General features: G+C 32.7%; 1 protein-coding gene and 4 non-coding genes across 5 annotated transcripts in view; 2 read left to right on the top strand and 3 right to left on the bottom strand.

The window, feature by feature from the left end:
• The window catches only part of LOC126774717 (dynein axonemal heavy chain 10), a 57,905-nt gene that overhangs the window by 11,168 nt on the left and 24,043 nt on the right, over nucleotides 1–22,694 (bottom strand). Inside the window, exons 42-73 of the mRNA XM_050496254.1 lie at nucleotides 22,375–22,628; nucleotides 22,105–22,293; nucleotides 21,764–21,936; nucleotides 21,171–21,336; nucleotides 20,478–20,636; nucleotides 19,441–19,535; nucleotides 19,112–19,369; nucleotides 18,719–18,878; nucleotides 18,483–18,581; nucleotides 16,179–16,302; nucleotides 15,552–15,736; nucleotides 15,091–15,183; nucleotides 12,568–12,720; nucleotides 11,897–12,052; nucleotides 8,600–8,770; nucleotides 7,788–7,976; nucleotides 7,309–7,438; nucleotides 6,910–7,007; nucleotides 6,543–6,668; nucleotides 5,558–5,735; nucleotides 4,921–5,051; nucleotides 4,622–4,764; nucleotides 4,319–4,411; nucleotides 3,448–3,550; nucleotides 3,019–3,216; nucleotides 2,785–2,929; nucleotides 2,495–2,712; nucleotides 2,136–2,341; nucleotides 1,538–2,056; nucleotides 1,211–1,358; nucleotides 656–791; nucleotides 307–461 (exon numbers count right to left, since the gene is read on the bottom strand). Coding sequence (XP_050352211.1) covers nucleotides 307–461; nucleotides 656–791; nucleotides 1,211–1,358; nucleotides 1,538–2,056; nucleotides 2,136–2,341; nucleotides 2,495–2,712; nucleotides 2,785–2,929; nucleotides 3,019–3,216; nucleotides 3,448–3,550; nucleotides 4,319–4,411; nucleotides 4,622–4,764; nucleotides 4,921–5,051; nucleotides 5,558–5,735; nucleotides 6,543–6,668; nucleotides 6,910–7,007; nucleotides 7,309–7,438; nucleotides 7,788–7,976; nucleotides 8,600–8,770; nucleotides 11,897–12,052; nucleotides 12,568–12,720; nucleotides 15,091–15,183; nucleotides 15,552–15,736; nucleotides 16,179–16,302; nucleotides 18,483–18,581; nucleotides 18,719–18,878; nucleotides 19,112–19,369; nucleotides 19,441–19,535; nucleotides 20,478–20,636; nucleotides 21,171–21,336; nucleotides 21,764–21,936; nucleotides 22,105–22,293; nucleotides 22,375–22,628 — 5,351 coding nt within the window. The remainder of the gene's footprint in view (nucleotides 1–306; nucleotides 462–655; nucleotides 792–1,210; nucleotides 1,359–1,537; nucleotides 2,057–2,135; nucleotides 2,342–2,494; nucleotides 2,713–2,784; nucleotides 2,930–3,018; nucleotides 3,217–3,447; nucleotides 3,551–4,318; nucleotides 4,412–4,621; nucleotides 4,765–4,920; nucleotides 5,052–5,557; nucleotides 5,736–6,542; nucleotides 6,669–6,909; nucleotides 7,008–7,308; nucleotides 7,439–7,787; nucleotides 7,977–8,599; nucleotides 8,771–11,896; nucleotides 12,053–12,567; nucleotides 12,721–15,090; nucleotides 15,184–15,551; nucleotides 15,737–16,178; nucleotides 16,303–18,482; nucleotides 18,582–18,718; nucleotides 18,879–19,111; nucleotides 19,370–19,440; nucleotides 19,536–20,477; nucleotides 20,637–21,170; nucleotides 21,337–21,763; nucleotides 21,937–22,104; nucleotides 22,294–22,374; nucleotides 22,629–22,694) is intronic.
• Trnaa-agc (transfer RNA alanine (anticodon AGC)) lies at nucleotides 13,662–13,734 on the bottom strand. Its single transcript has one exon. It is a non-coding gene; the product is annotated as a tRNA-Ala (tRNA).
• Trnaa-agc (transfer RNA alanine (anticodon AGC)) lies at nucleotides 14,568–14,640 on the bottom strand. Its single transcript has one exon. It is a non-coding gene; the product is annotated as a tRNA-Ala (tRNA).
• Trnaa-agc (transfer RNA alanine (anticodon AGC)) lies at nucleotides 17,394–17,466 on the top strand. The gene has a single exon. It is a non-coding gene; the product is annotated as a tRNA-Ala (tRNA).
• On the top strand, nucleotides 17,553–17,625 carry Trnaa-agc (transfer RNA alanine (anticodon AGC)). The gene has a single exon. It is a non-coding gene; the product is annotated as a tRNA-Ala (tRNA).

Below are 22,694 nucleotides of genomic sequence, written 5' to 3'. Positions count from 1 at the left end.
AAAGGTCTAATCACCCTTATTGCTAATTGAAGTAGGTTATTAAAAAATGGCCAAACGGATTTAAAAAAATATGGATAAATATTTAATTGTAATTTTGATATAGCTTAAAATTTCAGAAAGTCTCATTATATTTAGTAATAAACGTATGAGTCTATGAAATCATATTAACCATTATTTTAATCTTTGAAAATAAATGTTTTTTTTCACACTTAATAGGCAATAGTTTAACTGCCAGAACAATCCGTAAACATCATACATTGGAATCTTAAAAAATATATGTCTTTACCACAGATATAGGGTCTTTACCTGCACAGTGACAGTGTAATTAATGACGACGGCCTTCGCGTAGGCTGCCGGGTTAAACTGTGGATTGGCGAGTTTGGTGGTGAGGTACATGCGGAAGTTGGGGTCATAATCAACTTCCGTGCTGCCCAGCATCACGAACGTGCGACCGCTTTCGACTAAACGATATTTTACCATTAATACATATATAAGAGGTGAGGGTATCAATTAAAATTATAAACAATAACATAAATATGAGTAAAGTCTTAATTGTCACCCGCGAGTTAAGTCGAAGCGGATTGCTAATACATCAAATATGTATAAATTTAGTAGAAGTACTAGTTGTAAGCATTCGGTTCCAACAAATACTTACTTTTGATATTTTTTTCCAAGACATTATCCACGACCGGATCAATGTACTCGTTAACGTCTTGGAACAAAACCGGCATTCCATACTTTATAGCCATTTCCAAGTGACGGAGAAATTGTGGATCGTTAAAAGACAGCACCTATCAATGGAAAATGATTTTTCATTTCACTTTAATAGTTACTATTTACTATTGAACTTCTAAAGCAGTAAACGTGTAAGATATTTTTATGTATTTGCTAATTTTCTTTAAAATGTTAAGTAAGGGAGATTACAATAACTATGAGAAAATCTTCAAATTTTTTATCATTATGTTATCAATACGTCAAGCGTATTCAGTTGATTCTCTTGACGTAATATGTATATGAATTTCTTACAAATATTAATTGAACATGAAAAACTAAATCATAAACACATTTTTTTAATGGGCACCAACTTTAACCCACCCTTAAGTGGCATGGATTAAAAAACCTATCTTCCAGTTTTAATATTAGTTTTGATTGGACCACTTAAAATATACCAAATATGTTTTGAATAAATTGTTTTATAAGAAAGCTGTACTTTAAGATTATTCTTAGTTTCCTTTCTCTTGATCCAGGTAAGCGCTTGAGTTTGAGGGTCGATACATAGAGGGAATCGAGAAGCCCTCGTTGTTAGAATTCCATTTTGTACGGATAACTCATCTGGCGGCAAGCCTTCGGAATTCCACCTGAAAATATTTCAAAATGTAATTTTGAAATAAATATTTCAAAATGTAAATATAAATATAAAATAAAAAATATTTCAAAATGTAATTTTGAAATATTTATAATTTAATTTTAAACTGAGAATTACTTAGTTGGACAATTTTTTTCATATTTTTCAATTACAAAGTTATTATAAACTTACCCACTAATTTCAACTTCATTCGTCAAATTTTTTTCAACCGTAAAAGGGGTAGTAAGCGGAATACCCTTTTCGAGGACATCTCCCATCCAGTCCTCATACAACATTGTCTGTCTAAAAGAGAAGGAGAACGGCCCGGCGTAGGAAAGGAAAGAGGCCGCCAACAGACAATTGCCAATAAGTCTAGATTGTTCCACGTATAAAGCAGCCAAATCTTCCGTCCATCGCTTCTGTTCACTCGACAGACCAGACATGAGCTTGTCCGCAGCTATTAATCTTCGCATCATAATATCTGTTTCCTCTTGCAACTCCTGCCTTCTTAACATAGCAGTTTCGTATCTGTTGTTCAGCCCGTCCAAAGTTTGCTGAAGACGATCAATCTCTCGGTTCAGAGATGCTAAATAGTTGCAAGCCTCCGTATATTCTCTTTCTAATGATTCTACTTTATCCTTTTTTGGTTTTACTTCCTTGTATACTGCACAGTAGCCTAATACTGCTATTACAAATTTTAAGAGACCGTATCTAAAAGTGCATGCACATACATTAATATTAAAATTTGATTTGTATCTACGTACAATATTTTTGTATAATATGTATTTACCCTGCTTTACTAATCTGCTGCATTGTATCAAGTTTTTTGCTCTTTTTCATGTGCGCCTTCACCGCCTTCACTTGAGCTTGCGTAATGAGATCACAGTTCATTTCTTGAAGATTTCGTAAGAAGTTGGGGTCAGCCATCATTCCTTTAGCGCCTTTCCAGCTTACATCTTTTATACCTCGGATTATTACGACGCATTCACAGACGACCTAAAAATTGTTATTGTAATATTCATTAACACAATATTAAAGTCTTTACTTATTTTTAGTGCATATAATACGTGGTAACCAAAATTTAGCATAACATTTCTCACTATTGAGTCTTAAATCTTAAAGATTAATAGTAAAATAATTAATAATTACTTGGACTGCCTCTGGGGGTGTAGCAAAGGATCGAATTTCAGTAATATCGTTTTTATCTAAGTCAGCAAGCGCTAATCTCGCGGCTTCCAGCGCTGGAAGTGCCGCCGACAGAGCTTCTTCTGCTTCTGATTTCTCTTCTGCTATCACTTTGCTCTGTTCTGTGATCTCCTGGCTTTTTATAGCAGCAACGGTTTGCTTAGCAACGGCTGCCTCGGTAGCTAATAAGAAATAGGTGTTTGTTTAATTTATTCTTATTTTATTGATTTGTTTTATGTATTTTTTTTTCTAACCTGTTGATATCTCTTTTAGTAATATTTCACATTCTTTTGTTTGTTCTGCAACTATCACTTTCTGAACTGCCAGCTTAGCATTCAAGTCTTCTAATTGAACATTTGCTTCTTCGATTTTAGCCAAACCACCAATCAGCCGCTCACACTAAAAATATGATATCAATAATCAATATTAACAAAATGTTTTATTATGTAAGACTGTTAAATTTTTTAGAGTAATTATAATATTTTAACCTGTGCCACTATAAAGGCGTCCTTTTCATTGAGTAGTGCTAGGTAGTTAGTTAGGAAGTCCATGTAGTGTTTAGGTGTGACGTAGTTGTTCCGTCGCAATCGTAACAGGAACTCGGCTGAGTAGTGCGCCACTGACATGTGCACGTGTACAACATGCTCCACGATGATTGATCGGAATTCTTCCGGAATTTTTTGAACCTGATTAATTTTAAACACCATGTAGACTGTTTTTTTCTTTAATTTTAGTTTATTTATTATATTTAACTTTCATAAATTATTATTATACATATATATGAGTAAGTATATTTTGCACAGTGATTTAATATACTAATAATTGTGTTGTTAAATGAAATATATTAAAGTTGTTACAACGGTGTCCTAAAAATATAAGGTGAAATAAATCACACTTATAAGAGTTAAAATACAAACATCAGCAAGGAAGACGTTAGCTACGGCGAGTAAAGCCTGCTTCGGCCACGGAAACTGCCAGTCGATCGTTGTGTTGTTCACGAGGCCAGGGAAACTTCGACACCTATTCCATAAAAATAGCTCAGTCATGAAAAATAATCCACAAAAAAAAACAGAGATGATATTGATAAAAAAATTATTTCACGGTTATATAATAGTAGAATTACTACTGTTTACAAATAACAATTTCTAAATTAATTAAACAAGAAAAGTATATTGCTGATAATAGCTTATAGTATGTTTAGATAAGTAATTTTAAAGGATCAACAAGCCAACGAATTTCTGTCTGGTAGTATCTCCATCTGTCTTTTTAGTATTTATAAACATGTACATCTTCTTTGTTTCAAATGTGTTTCTGTTACTTGCTCTTTACTTTGGAAGTATATCTCTTTATTTATTTGTTTAAGATTAAATAGTAATTATTGCAAATTAGTATGGTTATAGTTTTCCAGGCCGATTTCGGTCACGGCGGCCAATCTGAAGAGAGATTAGCCAGCTACGCAGGACATATTATGGTGTACAAGTGTGTGCGCAAACACATGTTACACTCTCTATTCCCTAAGTTTCATAATCCGATGGGACGGCAAATGCAACTCACTTAAAAAAATACTTTATTACTTAGAAGTAAACTTTTTAACTAAAAGATAAATAGTTTTGAATCTCTAAATAGTTCAACTGGAAATAAAAACATGATATGATATGAAATTTCATATTCGGGTGCATAAAGGAATACGAAGGCGAAAAGTGTAAGCCATTAATAAAGTAGAAATTTTGTATTCAGATAAAAGAGGCAGTTGTCGAATATATCGATTTTATATTTATTGAACTTAACCTGTTTCTCAATAAGTCACCACTCGGGGACATAGAGAGGACGACATGCAAATTGTCAGCACATTTGTTACAGAAATAGTTCCAGACAGCGTCCCTGTAAACAGTAATTATGTCATAGTTAAAAGAAATATATTAATCGCTTAGCTGTAGCTTAGGGATTCGCCGAAATAAAGCATTTGTTATAAGATTTATTTTAACCGAAAAAATAACGTAGAATTTCACTTTTATGAACAATATTAAAAAAAGATTATTTACGTAATAAATTTACATGAAACTAAATATTCCATAAATTAAATTGATATACTTAGCTACACCGTAGCCAGCTTCTGAACTCTCGTTTCGAACAGCATTTATGATAGCATCCTTTTCATCATCACCAAACAGAGCGGGGATCATACCGATCATCAAAATATTATTGATAAACTCCAGGAATCCCTCTTCAAGAATCTAGATTAGAAATAATTTTAACAATCAATCGAGTTACCATTTTTTTTTAATTTCTCGTAAGTTTTAATATGCCACAAATGTGTTTCGATTTTTAATGTTCCTCGAAATACCCAAATTGTAAAACGAATCAACTTTACAATGTGACATTTTACAAACTTGCGCCGCGGTGAACAAAAAGACGGTGGGTTTGCCGTCGACTCCGAGTTGATTGTAAAGCCTTTTCATGTCATCCTTAAACGTGTTCTCGTTGTAGTTGCGCGTCACTGTGATCTCGAACATTTCACATCCTATAATTATATTTTATAATATGTAAACACGAAATTATTACATTTTTACGCTACGTTACGATCAGTAATAGCTTTTTTAAGGTGTTGTTTTAATTAAACTATATATTTAAGTATCGCTCGATAAGTTTAATAAAAACATCAAATATATATACTGGTGATAGGGCTTTGTGCAAGCTCGTCTGGGTAGGTACCACCCACTCATCAGATATTCTACCGCAAAACAGCAATACTTGATATTGTTGTGTTCCGGTTTGAAGGGTGAGTGAGCCAGTGTAATTACAGGCACAAGGAACATAAAATCTTAGTTCCCAAGGTTGGTGGCGCATTGGCTATAAGCGATGGTTGACATTTCTTACAGTGCAAATGTCTAAGGGCGTTTGGTGACCACTTACCATCAGGTGGCCCATATGCTCGTCCACCTTCCTATTCTATAAAAAAAAAAATTGTTTAAAGCCGCCAGAGTTGTTGTTTGAAGAAATTATTTATTTATTTATTTTCGCACTTACCGGCAGCGAATGCGGCGAGACGGCAGATGGACTTCTTCCCGGAACCCCCGACGCCGATGATCATAGCGTTTCCGCGATCTGTGCGCAGCACCCGGTGTGCGCGCGTCAGGTGCTCTAGGCAGTCCTCGAACAGCACCACCGACATCTTGCCTACTCGCTCATTGTACTCGTCGAGAATCTTAATCATATGATGTCAGTAAAGCTCAAGGATTTCCTCTTAGGGTGCTAATGTATATGTAATGGTGATTTTCTTTCCTGTCCTCTTTTTATTATAAGCAGATTGTTTAAATTGTTTTATACTATAAAGATATTTATTTCAGTTTTAAACAAGCTATAGTTCCTTTTAAACCAAATTTCTAATTAATTGATAATAATTTTATCCATTGTACTACGCCTGTACTATGTTATGTGTTATTCAATCATTGGAAACTATTTTTGGTACAGTAACAGCCTGTTAATGTCCCACTGCTGGGCTAAGGCCTCCTCTCCCTTTTGAGGAAAAGGTTTGGAGTTTATTCCACCACGCTGCTCCAATGCGGGTTGGTAGAATACACATGTGATATCATTTCAATGAAATTAGACACATGCAGGTTTCTTCACGATGTTTTCCTTCACCGTCAAGCACGAGATGAATTATAGTCACAAATTAAGCACATGAAAATTCAGTGGTGCTTGCCCGGGTTTGAACCCACGATCATCGGTTAAGATTCACGCGTTCTAACCACTAGGTCATCTCGGCTTTTTTATTGGTAATGATTTGTTAATATTTGATATTTACAAAATTTACTATGTACTGATTGTTTCCATACAATACAAATAAATAAATAAGTAAATATTCAGCATTACTTTAAATAATATAAAACAAATTGCTTAATGTAAGCCTTATAGTAATTGTATCTTTATATATATTCTTCATTTCGGATCTCCATACACATAAGAGTATATTTTAAACTAATATTTAAATGGAAAAATATTCATTAGGTACCTCTTGAAATAGGAAATAAACTGCTTCATAATCTAATAGATCTTCGTAATATCTAACTTCTTCTTCATCGAGTGCATTGCGATAGTCACCAAATAGAAGGGGATCCCGAAGCACATATTCTTCCAACTGTAAATATTAAAAATGTAATTATTGAATGTATACCATGTAATAACCATGTAATAACAGTCGAATAATAAGTACTAAGTGCATGATTGTTCCTTGTACCAATTTTATGAGTTGAGTTTTTTCACAAATACATAACATTATAGAATAAGTGTTGATAATATAATCCTATAATATATTTTCAATCATGATTGTTAATGAAATTTCAATTAAATTATGATAAGGTTCTTTTAAGATCGCTTACGGTTAATTCCTTTTCAATCTCCACTTGTTCCTCTTCAACTTGTTCATCCTGCTCATCAGCAATTTGTGAACGTGGTTTCGCATCAGATATCGCAAATTCTGCGTACAAAAGAAATTTTGATGTTAATAATTAACAACGATAATCTACAATTATATTATTCTTCCAATTATTAGTTATTCTTTTTATTATATTATATCTATGTCTATTGAAAAAATAATTGGTGATGTTCAAGATAGTAACAGTTGACCTTCGCTAGTAAAGATGCACATTTTTAATCCATAATTTTATAAGTAATAATAATTATACATGTTAAAGACACGAGATAGAATGTGTAAAAGGTCAATTTGATTCATTGTTAGTTTTTCTATATTATCTATAGTTAAGTCCATATTAACTTACCATCCTCCTCTTCTTCAGCAGGTTTCTCATCGTCCTCGGGTACGACAATCTCTTCTAGAACGACTGGTTCTTCTTCCGGGAAATATTTTGCAACATGCTCTTGAATGTGTCCACGCATTAACTCGTTATCCTATTATTCAATCAACGTTTTGTCAGTATATCGCATAATAATATTATAACAATATTAAATTTGTTTAAAATTGAATATTTGACATAATGCGTCGAGGATATGAAAATATGGAACATAGGCATTATTATCAAAATAATATAATTTACAATTATTAATTATATATTTTATTTTTTATTAAAAAAGCAAACGTCGCGTTGTAGTTGTATTATCACGTATACTCGTAGTATATAATTTTTAGGTAATTTTGTATCATCCTCCTACAACAGATCTAATGTAAATCATAAAGAGTATGAAAACAATATAATCTCCAATATATGGGAGTACTTGAAAAGAAAAAAAAAAAAGTCACCTGTAAATTAATAAGCCTATCACAAATGACGCGAGTGAATTCGTTTCTCCAGCACCTAACAACACTGCGCTTCTCGCTGAAGAAGTTCGGATGCGTGAGGCACAGACCAGCAGCCACGCGGGACAGGTCACGCAAGTTGAAGATGTAATGGAACTTCGCAGGCGTGGGTGGCAGGTCCACTATTATTATCTGATGATATTTAATATTCATTTAGACTATATTTAAAGATACTAGCTTGCATGTATTGTAGAAATAGGCTAATCTATTCGCTTCTAAATTTTTTTTTCCCCAGATATAATATTACCTATTATTAACAGAGGACACAAGTATATTCGATAATATGCATATTTAAATATATTATATTTTATATATAAAAATCCTCTATTGTTATTTTTATTGGCATGATTAGGCAAATAAATTTATTTTATTTTATTTTTTTTTTTTTTTTTATAGATTAGGAAGGCGGACGAGCATATGGGCCACCTGATGGTAAGTGGTCACCAACGCTCTTAGACATTGGCATTGTAAGAAATGTCAACCATCGCTTACATATCCAATGCGCCACCAACCTTGGGAACTAAGATTTTATGTCCCTTGTGCCTGTAATTACACTGGCTCACTCACCCTTCAAACCGGAACACAACAATATCAAGTATTGCTGTTTTGCGGTAGAATATCTGATGAGTGGGTGGTACCTACCCAGACGAGCTTGCACAAAGCTCTACCACCAGTAAAATTAATTTATATAAAATTTTATTGTTTTGCACAACATATAGATTTACTTTAAGTTACTTTCTTATGATACCTCTTACCTTGTATAAGTCAAGGGTCATTTGAACTATTTTGTCCACGATATCCTGTATTTCTTCCGGGAAAATAGAAAAATGTCCTCTCAAGATTGAGACATAAATGTGGCTTAACGTCGCCTCTGACGGGAACTGCAGATTGTATACTGAGAACATAGAAATGAAACGCGGATCCACCTACGAACAAATACATGCATATTTCATTATCTTTCTAAAAGTTATAATATTATAAACTGCAATTTCAGTTAACGTTACATTAATTTAACTCCAAGTAAATGCGTTGAATCATAAGTTTCGAAAGCATTTAATTTAAATATGAACGAAATCCAAGAGATCCGCGTTTACTTGCTGCCTTGCAATGTTTAACACTAATAAAAAAATCAAACTGCTATGAATTGGTTTTTGAAATTAATAATTTTAAGCATTAATTTCTTGCCGTTGTTTAATAATTTCCTCCATACCAATTTTCTTTCAAGACAGACAATTTAAAAAACCGGCTAATACTTAGACATGAATGAATATTGATGTCAAAATACAGGTGCACCCTACTCTTCATTGTTTTTATTATCTGAGATATGACACGAAAGCTCACGAATGTGTTTGTGGCATGTAATACACCAACTTCCCGATTTCAAGCTACTGAAATTTATATAGAAGAAAATTATATAAAATTTATATAGAAAAACCCAATAATTGTTGTAATAATTAAAATTAAATATATCGGCATCTGCAACTATGTATATAAGCTACATAGCTACTAAACGAGGCTCAGCCTTATCCGTATAACTAACTCCAAATTAAATTAAAAATCCAATTTTCAAGCTCACTTTATATAATTTTAATGGAGAATATAAATTAAGAAGTGACAAATATATTACAATTCTAGAAAAAATCACGGCTTCACCATCGTGGAATTTAGTTTGTGACGAAAATCCTTCAAAATCTGTCATTTTAACGTATATAATATAGCCTAAACTACATTTTTATCGAATATTTTCCTAATCGTTCACTAGAACGACGGAGGTAATTTAACGCATGTTAATGAATGAGTTTTATTTTAAATGTATTTTACATGTTTCTATGGAGTCAATTTAATTATTTTTAACGTAGCTATATTTTTTACAATATTGCAAGTAATAACACCCATAACTTTTAAATACAAGAAAATAAGGAAAATTTTTTGAATATATTTGTGTATTTTTTGTTTGCAAAGATAAAATTATCATTGTCTTTGTTTGTAACAGCTCGGCAAAAAACATGGCGGGTACGTTGTAAAAAAAAAAAGTAGGGAGAAGCGGATGCATATTTCGTCGACGTAATGCACCACGAACACCGCATTATGGTCCTTGTTCAAAATCTACGATGTTGTTTCTATGAATTATTGTGTTTTGTAATTCCTGTACAAATTGTAGTCCACCGTGTTTTTGTTCGTAAAAATGTAGATCGTAAAGTATGCTCGACTGTAACGTAGACTAGTTCCAGTCAGAGCGTGTAGAAATAACGGTCAAGATAAATAACGTTTTTAACGATATTAGCAATAAAGCGACTTCATTCTAGTGATAGAGAAGATTAAATACGATTATAGTATGTCGAGTCTGTTTATTTTTGAAAGTTAATTTTTATTTTTAACAAGAAGGCATATCATCACTGATAATGAAAACGATATGGAGTTTGCTCTTATTTTCAAGCGCAATTAATTAGTTTAAAAAATTGTCAACGAGCGTTTCTATGGCAAAGTTTATTTTATGTGACTTTTTAGAGGACCACTGGAGGACCTTGAATAAAATTATTCTTCAAACTGTTTTAAATATAAATATATTCATTGTATGCAACAATGCTTAAAAAAATACCGCGGAGCTTTGATCGCTGGGTTTTCTCGAGTCTGAGGAATTTATTTATAAATTGGTTTTAGATTCTTGACAATATTTAAGCGATTATAAAAGTTCTATATTTACCAGATATTACCAGTTTTGTTTTTTGGGTGTTATTGCGCGTGACTGCCTCCTAAGTCTAGAAGATAGTTTAGATGGCTGCAAATTCGGAAATCTTTGGCTTAAATCCTGGTTCGAAACATTAAAATTTATTGGGGCAGCAGAGAGTGCTACTCTTGTAAGGAAGTTGGCAGTATAATATTCTCTTATCTCGTTAAACTGATCTGATTTCCCGACCAATTCGGGAAACTTACTATCGTTAAAATTCGCGGAATTAAAGTATGAACAATTCTAAATTTATTACAATTCACCAGTAACTAGCAAACCAAGTAATTATCTTTTCGAGTAAAAACTATTTAAATAATTTAATTTTCAACTTTCCAATGTCGAATAGAATCCAGTTTTGTTCACACGAAAATGATTCTCAGTAAATGAAGAATAAAATGTTTAGAACACGTGAATCTTATCCAAACACTAGAGGTCCAAATATTTACACAGCTAGTAATATAACATAATACAAACACAAGGGACATAACATCTTAGTTCACAAGCTTGGTGGCTTATTGTTGATGTAAGGAATGGTTAATATTTCTTATGGCGTAAATGTATATGGGCGGGGGTGACTGTTTTTAAGGTGGCTCATATGTCCTATTCATATTTTATAAAAAAACACAAGTTTGCATGGGTTAAATCATGTATTTATAATTCATGTACTGCTTGCCGGTGAAAGAAATTATCGTGGGAAACTTGCGTCATGTAGGATGTGAATAAAATTCTTTCAATCGGCGTTGAAGGAGAACCCGATAAAGCTCTACATCTCCACAAGAGGAGAGGAAGCCTAAGCTAGGCAGCGGGACATTAAGACGCTTTTACTATTCATTTATAAACTTTGTTTAGTTTAATTTAAACTTGGTAAATATATATATATATATATAATATATATATATATATATATATATATATATATATATATATATATATATATATATATATATATATATATATATATATTAATAATTTCAGTGTGTCTAGTGCGAGTTTTTTTTATTATTCGATGAATAAATGCGATTTGAAGGAGCTTCGATTATTGACACTAGAAGGTGTTGTGTTCATTTAATACTAATTGTTACGTTATATATTAGAATAAGTAAAAAAACAGGTAGTCATAGGGACGGCCGATAGAAGTGAAAACTTGAAATTAAATATATTTGTCTAATTAATTGTTACATTATATATAATGTTATATACATTGACAATTACTCTATACTATAGATAATTCATCATTGAAGAGCATTTTACAGTTTAGTATCAATTTTCTATTTACAAATGGTAAGGCGAGAGATTAAAAATAAAAAAATCAATTAAAACTCACATCGTTTCTACCCCCGCCCGCTTTTCCCATTGCAGCGAGGAATCCTATATCCTTAAGATTTTTCCAGTTGAGATCTTTGCCTCGGTCGTAGAAGCCTTTCCTTTCGAAGAGCAACTTCAAAAGGGCTATGGGCTGTTGAGTTCCGTATGTGTCCACCTGAACGATAAGTGACATGGATTATGAAGCTTTAGAATTTCTCGTCTGCATTGCAGCATAATAATGTTTTCATTTTTGAATTTTGTTGTAGATGATGAAGATGGTCCTTATATTTTAAATATTAATGATTTATTATTTTGTGGTTACTTTTGAGTCCAATCTACATTTCGACTCGGTGGTTGTTTATATTAATTATAATCTTATCTTATAATAAAGCATATATATATATATATATATATGTGTGTATTGATTGATTACTATAAAAAGGTATTTCAATGATGGCAGATGTGGTAGTCGTTCCTTTCTTACTAAGATCGTCTTATTAAGATATACTCTGGCTAATATTATCTAATATTATTTTATAATCTTGGTTCTTATTTCTTCATTATCTAACTTAATTTCATTAAGAATTCAATAAGAACAAGACATCGTCATCATCATAATGAATTTGAATTATCAAAAATAACTAAAGTCTTCCTATTATTATATAACTAATTTTTTTTCGGAAAAATTACAATGGGCATATTCATATCATCGATGAACACCAGCATCTTCTTGCCGACGGGGGGTCCGAAGGTGTCCTTGGTACGCTTCTCAACCACCGACTCCAAATTCCGTTGCACGTCCATAGACGACGTGCGAGACGAGAAGTTCATCTGCTGAATTAACTGGAACAATTGTTCATTTTAATTTCTATTAATATTTTTATATTGCACTTAGAACTAGTGATGAATTTCTATACACATACGTTTCCTTACGTAAAAATAAGTCCTCCAGGCCGATTTCCACGATTGGCCACGGCGGCTAATCTCAAGAGAGATAAGCCAACTGCGCAGGACATATTATAGTGCGCAAACACAAGTGCACTCTCTATTCCCTAACTCTCATAACGCGATGGGACGGCAATCCGACACGACCAGAAAGAATTCAGGCGCAGGACCAACGGCTTTACGTGCTTTCCGAGGCACGGGAGTGTACACACTATCGACTTCCAGACTTCGGGCTGCAACTGAGAATTTTCGACAGAAAATCTCAATAACATTTTTTTGGAACGACCTAAGATTTTAACTCAGGACCTCCGGGTCTGCGGCCTTACATGTAGCCACTAGACCAATAACCAATTTCTAAGATATAGACACGATATAGATAACTATAGCGCACACACAGCTATATCTATGTGAGCCATTTTTCTTAGTTAGCAGTCTAATTTTTATTAAGTCGTATACATATTATACCACAGAAGTATTAGTTAAGTTTAATGTAGTTCTAAGAACCTCTGAATAATTTTGTAATATTAATGGTTGTCTAAGATAAATAGACGGTTATTCTGTATCTCTCTCTGCATAGAAGTAATTATAAAATATATTATATTCTAGTCCCCATCGCTTGTTTGGTGAGCACTTTATTATTGTATAGCGGTTTTAATGAAGTTTACGTGCCGTTTTTATAGTTAAAATAAATTGCAGTCCTAAATTTAATACCATTGTAAAACATTTCAAAAAACAACTTCTCTAACGCTAAGCGAGCATTGATGATTTAATCTCCTTTGAAAGATTGTGTATATTTTGTACAAGTCATAAAAACAATAAGTATAGTGATGTAGTAAGCTTGGAGGCGCCGGGTATCGATCCCGGTACCTCTCGCATGCTAAGCGAGCGCTCTACCATCTGAGCTACGCCCCCATTGAAAAAATTATTTTATTTTATTTAACACTTTTTGCACAACATATACATAAAATGAGAGAAGTAGGAAACAATCAAAGAAAAAAAAATTAAAAATGGTGCGCAAAGGCGGTCTTATCGCTTATAGCGATCTCTAACAGACAACCTTTGGTGAAAGAATTTTGTAAGAGAACAGGTGAGTGCATTTACATATAAAAAGGAGATACTAAATATTTAATAATCCCACTTATCCCACTAACCACATATAATAATACATACATACACATACATACACATATACATGCATACATACATATATATATATATATATATATATAATTATTATATAGCATATACATATTATATATAATTATAGAGTATAAAATTATATATAGATAAATTATAAACTACATACTATTTCATACATACATACATACATACCTTACTTGGAAATGGACAAATAATAGCTTTTCAAGCGGTATTAAAAAATACTCAATGAATTCGACTGCCGAATATCTGTACGTAGTGCATTCCAAGTTTGATAGTTTTTGCAGTAAAAGAGTTACTGTAGGTTTGTCCGGCTGCAGGGGGTAACTAGTTTATTATCATCCGAAGAACGCAGGTTGTGTGCTCTATCGCAACCAAGAAATTTAAAGCGTTCTTTAAAGTAAGATGGTGTGAGATCGATATAAAGAATAGAGTAGAGAAGAGATAAGGCGTGTAAATTTCTTCGTAGTCTGATTGGCAGCCACTTTAACTGAGACCGATACTTAAAAATTTTACCAACGACATGTTAAGTAAAAGTTTTAGCGTTATAATATAAATGTATTGTAATTGTTAAAAAATATATGTACTGGAGGCGCCGGGTATCGATCCCGGTACCTCTCGCATGCTAAGCGAGCGCTCTACCATCTGAGCTACGCCCCCGATACGCAATCTGCCTAAATTATACGTTGGCGTCGTACGCAGTAAAAGTACATGCTGACATTGGAACTTCTGCTGTTCTCATTTCGTCACATACCTTGTGAAATAATAATGCTTAACTAGTAATATAATAAAATATTTTAAAATACTTTTGAATTTTTTACCATATTTTTAATTAATATTTGTAAAAAAAAACAATAAATTTAATAATCAATATTACACATAAAAATTCTAAAATATTATTAAGAACTGACATTATTCTAAAGATATTTATTTAAAAAAAAAGCAAGAATTAAGGATTTTCCTTTGTATTTATAAATATTAGTACTTCAATTAAGTATCAGAGTGGGTCAAAGGGTGTGATTTATTTAATTGGCCTGTGAACGAACATATTTGGAAAGAAAAAATATATAGCGTTTTTGTTCAATTGCATAAAATTTAACGAAAACTTACATATTTATCAGCTGGCAACCCTCGTAAGTAGTTGCATATAATTGCTGTTTTTGAAGTACCGGTATCACCAACGAGCAAAACTGGCCTTTCAACCTAAAAAACAAATATAATATGATGAACTGACACCATTTTTTATTTCTTTTTATATATTGAAATTCGATCATAAACATTAAAATTTAAGGAAAACATATACGAATTTGCGAAGACTATTTTTCTCTTATTTAAATAGCTATAAATCTCTCTATAGCTAACAATTAAGAAAAGAACAAAATCTTTCGGCAATCACTCAAAACAGAGGAGTAAAATATACTAAACTATTTTCCCTTTGGCTATATATAATATAATAATAATGTCCTCTAGACCGATTTCGGCCACAGCGACCAACCTCACGAGAGATTAGCCAACTACGTAGGAGATATTATAGTGCACAAGTGTGTGCGCAAACATAATCCGATACTTACACTCTCCATAATTTTGATGAGCCAAGTCAATCTCAGTGTATCGACGGTGGGTACGAGGATTGAGGAGAACTTCAGCTCCCTGTCGTGGATGTATTCCGGCACGAGCCACTCCCACGCCTCCCACGTCTTGGTCGATAGTTCGAGGCAGTAGTCGTAGAGCGATGGGAATGCCATGGGAAAGTGTTCTGAATAGATACAGTGATATCAGATCATCATCATTCTCTATCTTAATTTTAAAAGTAGCATGAATTAAGAGTGAGTTCCTCTACTCTACTTTGTCACGACCGGAGAGAGTTTAGGCGCAGGACTTTACGTACCTACGTAAGCATTACGTACTGTCTGAAGCCCAGGAATATAACAATTCCAGGAATTAAGTCCAGGATCTCGCGATGATCATCATAATTACCTAGCTACTAGCCGCCGAGCTTTTTAGCTATTGTAATACTTATTGCCTATATTTGAACTTCCAACTTTTCTTAGCGCTATAGTTGTTTGTTCAGTTTTATTGTTTATGTTAATTTTTTTTATAATAGTACCTTTACTTTTTTAAAATTGGTGGATATCGTTTAGAAATTTATAAATTTGTAATTTATTAAATTATTACTAAATTATTGCACATAAACTTACTGGTAGTAGCTTTCTTTTCAAGAGTGTCTTCAACCAACATCATCGGACAAGCTTTCTTCACGTAATTATCAAAGTCGAATCTCCCATCATCAACTATCGCTGCTCCGAGACTATTATACATGGACTGAAAATAAAAATAAATATGATAAAATGGATAAACTCGAATTATTTTTATTAAATAACTTGAACAAATAGAAAAGCTATTACAATTAAGCTTAAAGCCTTAAATGAAATAGGATAAAATGATATTTAAATAAATAATGAGAACTATCAGCGAGGCTCGTTAGTTTGAATTTAAATAATCAAGTTAAAATTCATTTTGTATTCCATCTTTTTTAATTTGAATAATCGTTATTTAAATTTTCATAGCTTTCATTGTACCAGAGTTTTGAATAAAAGATATCAAGTTGTAAATCTTGTTTTAAAATATTTTACATTTTGCCGTCTTTGTTGAGTTTTTATTTTAATGTCCCGAACTCATAAGCAAAGTAGCGCCGGTGAATAATAAATAATTTTATTTATAATATACATTTGAGGTTGAATAAATCATAAGTAATTATTGCTATTATTTTAGATAACTCAAGGCTTGGTTATTACTTTATGAGTTGCAAAAATCTTGTATGATGCATTTTTATTGTTACTTTACAATATAGCACTACTATAATCGGCTGTTTTTTAGGTGGTCACGAGTACTGCCCATATATATTGGCGCTATAAGACATATTTGCCAATGCGCTTTCAACGAGGTAGCAGCAGATAAGTGGATGGTACCTGCCCAGACGGGCTTGCATTAAACCCTATACCCTGTACAAGTTAGCTTGATCTTTTTGACAGATGTAAATTTTTCGGATCGACATAACTTTGCAATGACGAACATATTATTTTCTTAATTTAATGATTTTAAAAATTGTAAAAATATTAAAAAAATACATATAATACAAAAGTAAAGATTCAAGCGTTATCCGAAAATTTTAAGACTTTTTATTGCTTCAAAGTAAAATTTAAATAGGAATACCGAAAATAATAGACGCTTGTACAATCTTACATCGGTCGGACGGATGGGTCACAAATAACAGTTATGTTACAAATATCGATTACAAAAAATCATTATTAAAGATCATTATTAAGTTATTGTTACGAACGGGGGTCCTCCCCCTACTACAAACTAAACTTCTATTCAAGGTATTGTCTATGTAATTCCCTAAGTTTTCAAGGGGGGGCGTAGCTCAGATGGTAGAGCGCTCGCTTAGCATGCGAGAGGTACCGGGATCGATACCCGGCGCCTCCAATGTGTTTTTTATAGCACAATAATATTATTTAGTACTAAAACTTCTATTCATGGTATTGTCTATGTAATTCCCGTAAGTTTTCAATGGGGGCGTAGCTCAGATGGTAGAGCGCTCGCTTAGCATGCGAGAGGTACCGGGATCGATACCCGGCGCTTCCAATTTGTTTTTTAATAATAATAATAATTTATTTGCATGAAACACAGTTTTACAAATGTTATGATTTCTTTATAAGTCTCTAATACATTTCGCACACGATAGGCACGCAAATATATTTGTTAACAAGTAATTAATATTAAATACAGATCACACCAATTGTATATTAAAATAATTATATTAATATACGTATAAAATGATGAAAATAAAAATTGGTTTAAAATGAACAATAATTAATTAAATTCAATGATTTACTTAAGTTTATACATTTAAGTGCATAGTTAAATAATAAAATATACATTTACTTTATTTAAAATAGGTAGACCGTCAATAGATAGAGACGATCAACCGTCAAATCGTCATGGTTAAAAACCGGTTCGAAATGTAGATTCTACCGAGAACCCACAAGAAAATTAATTCACTTATAATAATTATTATTACTTTTTAGTAGATTATAACATTTAGTCCTAAAACTCCTATTCAAGGTATTGTCTTAAGTCCCTTAAGTCTTCAACGGGAGCGTAGTACAGATGGTAGAGCGCTTGCTTAGCATGTGAGAGGTACCAGGATCAATACAAGGTGCCTCTAATGTGTTTTTATAGCTCAATTGTACTATATCAATAAATACTAAAACTTTCCTCCATATGTTTATTTTTTATACGTTTAGCTCAGTTGCTTTGTTAGTAAAGCAACATCAGTAATCTATATTATAACCTCTAGTTTATGTTTTATAAAATATTTTATCATATATGACATCACAATTGTGACGAAATGAAAAGAGAAGTATACGTTGCATTCTTTGTATCGTCACACGCCAAATAATTAAAATGTTTTTGAAATGTACTTGCGAAGTTATACTTACCACCATAAATACACACTCAACGACTGTTCTATCGAGTTCTTCGTTAGTATCTTCTCTGTTTGGCAGAAGACCGCTTATCATGTAGCAGAGTTGCATCACCTATAACAATTTAATTAATATTTTATATCTGTTATTGGTGCTATTTTATGTCTTCAATTTTATATTAATTTATTTTAGAAGTCTATTTAATTTCGTTTGTTATACTCATTTGTTCATCAAGTATCAAGTGGGTATACCAAATTGAGTGGTGTTTGCGGAACGATGGTTTTAAGTGGTGTCTGCTGCTGCAGCCCGAATAGACCGAACACGATGTAGTTGATGGCGCCCGCCACGTAGTGTTCGAAGAGACCTGCGAGCTGCTCGCGCTCCTCTTCGTCATTCCGGCTTCGTAGCCACCTGGTACGAGATTTATTTAGTTATAGAGTAGATAGATAATCCAACGCGAATTTGCTACAAATATTTTTATTTAAAAGCGACATAGGATCACAATTTTTAACTAAGATAGAAAAAAACAAACTAAAACATAAATTCGACCAATTAATTCTTATTACGGATTATTCAGATTTTTGACTGTCTGGATTTTGGAAATTGATTGGAAGTAAAAAAAGGAATTTAAATAATATCCATACCTCTCCCAGTAAGGTTGGTATCCAAGATTTTTTGGATCCACAAACACCATTCCAGCTCTTGAAACTGTTGCGGGTGATGCATAATTGAGATCTCCAACTTCGAACAACAGCGCACAATATGGAGCGAGTCTGATTCGTTCTCCGTTAGCGAGTGTTAAAAGCCTATTATCATCCATTACGGAGTTCATATTTTCAATCCATAAAGCGTCAACATCACCGTCGAATAGAGAATACCGACGTTCGTTTTTGTCTGCAGGTCTTGAATAAATTAAATATTATTTTAGTACCAAATAAAATACTTTCAATATCATATATTATTTCATATATACCTGTTCATTTCACGGAATATTTTAGAATAAAGTCCATCAGTCCAATCTCTGGTAACGGGATCAAGAATTCCATACAATTCTATTACCGAACAAGCCTGTATTACAAGATTATAAATTGGTGCGTTTACGTAACGTCACGAAAATAAACAATGAAAGTATTAAAAGCTATGGTATATATATAGCTATGTTATATGAATATACGAATACTAATTGTATTTTGGTGGTAGGGCTTTGTGCAAGTTCAAATGGGTAGGTCCCACCAACTCATCAGATATTCTGCCGCAAAACAACAGTACTTGGTATTGTGGTGTTCCGGTTTGAAGGGTAATTGAGCCAGCACAATTACAGGCACAAGGGACATAATATCTTAGTTCCCAAGGTTGTTGGCGTATTGGCAATGTAAGCGATGGTTAATATTTCTTACAATGCCAATGTCTATGGGCGTTGGTGACCACTTATCATCAAATGGCCTATATGCTCTTCCGCTTACCCATTCAATAAAAAAAATATTAGACACAAAAATATATGTTTTAACTAAATATCGATATAAGCAACGAAGAAAAAAGTTAAAGTAAAGAGAAAAAAAAATTGTCGAGACATTTTGAATGCCACTTGTCATGATGATGAATTTGGTGAGCTTCATATTATCACCGAGTTACTATAACAAATACTTTTGATCTTAAAATATAAAAGGGTTCCATTTAAATCGACCGAACTCAAAAATTTGTTCCAAAGTACTATACACAGCATTCAGACTAAGTGGTTTTCGATGTTATTTTCCTTGAAATGTCCCAAGTGGTACATATTTAATTTCACAATCAGTTATATAAAAAATAAAGTATAGAAAAAGATTTTCAAGACCGTGAGCAAACTAATACCAAAATTAAAAAAATGTCAAACTTTAATAAACAATAAATTAAAATGTTCTGTTTACTCAGCATTATCATGATATTCGTTACCAAGTTTATTAATGAGAAACTATTACTATAACTAGTAACTATAAAATATTACTATAATTATTTTTTATCGCAACATACTTTAGGGTTAACTATAGTGAGCTTGGTGGGTAGTCCAAGATTGTTCTGTGCCTTCACCAGTGTCTGGAGAATGACAGTCTTGCCTCCCCCGGTCGGTCCTACCAACATCGTGCAGTGCCTCGTCATCATTGTCTCATACATTTGGACTACTTTGTCTACCTGTACCGAAATGTAGTATAATATAGTCAGTGCGTTTTACGAAGTCTGTTATTTTTATGAGTGTATTTTTTTTTTTTTACTATAATTTTATAAATAATAAATAGATAATAGCAATCAGCAACTTATGGATATTTTATATAAGTAAACGAAAAGCTAGAATAAGGTCAACATAAACCGTTTATATTGTAGGTCAACCATACAAACCTTCGCCGACAAGTTTTTGCAAAATAAGCTTTATTAATTTAAAAAATGAGGACAGCACATGATAATTATGAAAACTTTTTCACATTATCAAAACGTATTGATTAGATAATTGTGATCACACTTCCAGTTTCTGAACAGCTTATCAAAGTTAGATTAACTACGTAGACTTTAATCTGCTATTATTGATTGATGGCTGCTGATTACGCAATAGGCAAATGGCGTAATCAGCAGCAGTCTATAGGCCGTTTAATATTTGAATTATTAAATCTGAATTTTTTCATCCGTTCAAACTGGCTGTTAATTACATAAATTTAAACTTATTTATGATACCTGATGTGGAAGGACAATATATCCATCGCTTTCAAGTACTTCCACGACTGCAACGTTGAAGTCTGGATAACCGACTCGAGGGCACTCAAGTCCAGGAAAAAGATCTTTAATAAGACCAAGGAACAGTGGCACATCTTCAAACACGAACTTTGGATGATTCATATCTCTATATAATATATAGAGAGCGTTAATCGTCGTGTGTTAAAAAAATATGAATTTTATTGTGTTAGTCGCATGTACAAAATACGAGGACGCACTGACTACACTACACTTATTGGTGTCATAATGCCTCATGTTTAGAAGCAAATATTTACTAATAATTTACTCTTTAGTAGCAAATATTTTAATTAATACATTGTTTAATCTGTTTCACATCAATACTTTATAAATATTTAGATAAGGGAACGATTTTTTTACTTGACTAATTAAGCAAGCTTTACTGCTTTCCGAGGTACGCGATGTGATGATTTTATTTCTGTCTGTTATAGATAATTTCTGGATAGAAAAGCTAATATTATCATAACCTCGCAATGTACAAAATAGACACTAGTTTCACGAGGCTTGATGTTATCTTTTGCTACATGTATTGCTACCTGAGAGCTCTCATCAACACCATTATTTCACTAAGCCCAGGTGAGTCTCTTCTAAGTTTCCCCGCCATTCGTAGCACAGCTGTTAAAGCTCTCAATCCCCAATCATAATGGGATTGCTTAGACAACTGCTCCCGAGCTACTTTGTATAGAACTGTCATTTTTTTAGCTAATACCTGAAAATAATTAGATTTTATATTATAAAACTAAGGATAATTATATCTAGATAGATATATCTATTTTACTAAAATAGACACATATAATGCAAATATATACAAATATGTATTTCCTTTTTAATTGACTATATAACTTATTAAAATAGACAAAATAATCTCCATAAATACCTTAGCAGTAAGAAAGCCATCAGAAAAAAGAGAAATTTGACAAATCATTTCCAAATCTGGTAAAATGCAGACGACCGGACGGAAAAGTGCCTTGACTGATTCGGGCAGTTCAGTACGACCAGCGTAGCCTGGGTTCATTGTTATAAAAATCCCTACTTTACTATCCATGGAGATTTCTTGACCTTCAAACTAATAAAAATAACACATGTATTGTAATGGATATAGCAATAATAGATCAATAAAACCATTTATATATTTATTTAGGCTTACAGTAAATCGCTTAAGCTTCATTAGTAAGGCACTTCTAATGCATTGAAGTTGAGTTGATATTACGGATAAGACAGAGATGTCAATGCGATTAAACTCGTCAAAACAGCCCCATGCACCACATTGGCACAGCCCTGCTAATATTTGACCAACAGCTCTGAAGTCCATGCCTTCTCCACAATTTGTCACAACGCATAATAGACCGAGAGCTTTTGCTAAATCTTTTGTGGTTTCCGTTTTTCCTGTACCAGCAGGACCTATATAGGTACAAAAACAATTAATAAATATCTCGTGGACCTAATCTCTGAAAGTATCTAACCGCT

Source organism: Nymphalis io, chromosome 17 (genome assembly GCF_905147045.1).
Source record: "Nymphalis io chromosome 17, ilAglIoxx1.1, whole genome shotgun sequence".
NCBI classification, from domain to species: domain Eukaryota; kingdom Metazoa; phylum Arthropoda; class Insecta; order Lepidoptera; family Nymphalidae; genus Nymphalis; species Nymphalis io.
Note: the sequence above shows the minus strand (reverse complement) of the source record. Positions and strands in the feature narration are given on the sequence as shown.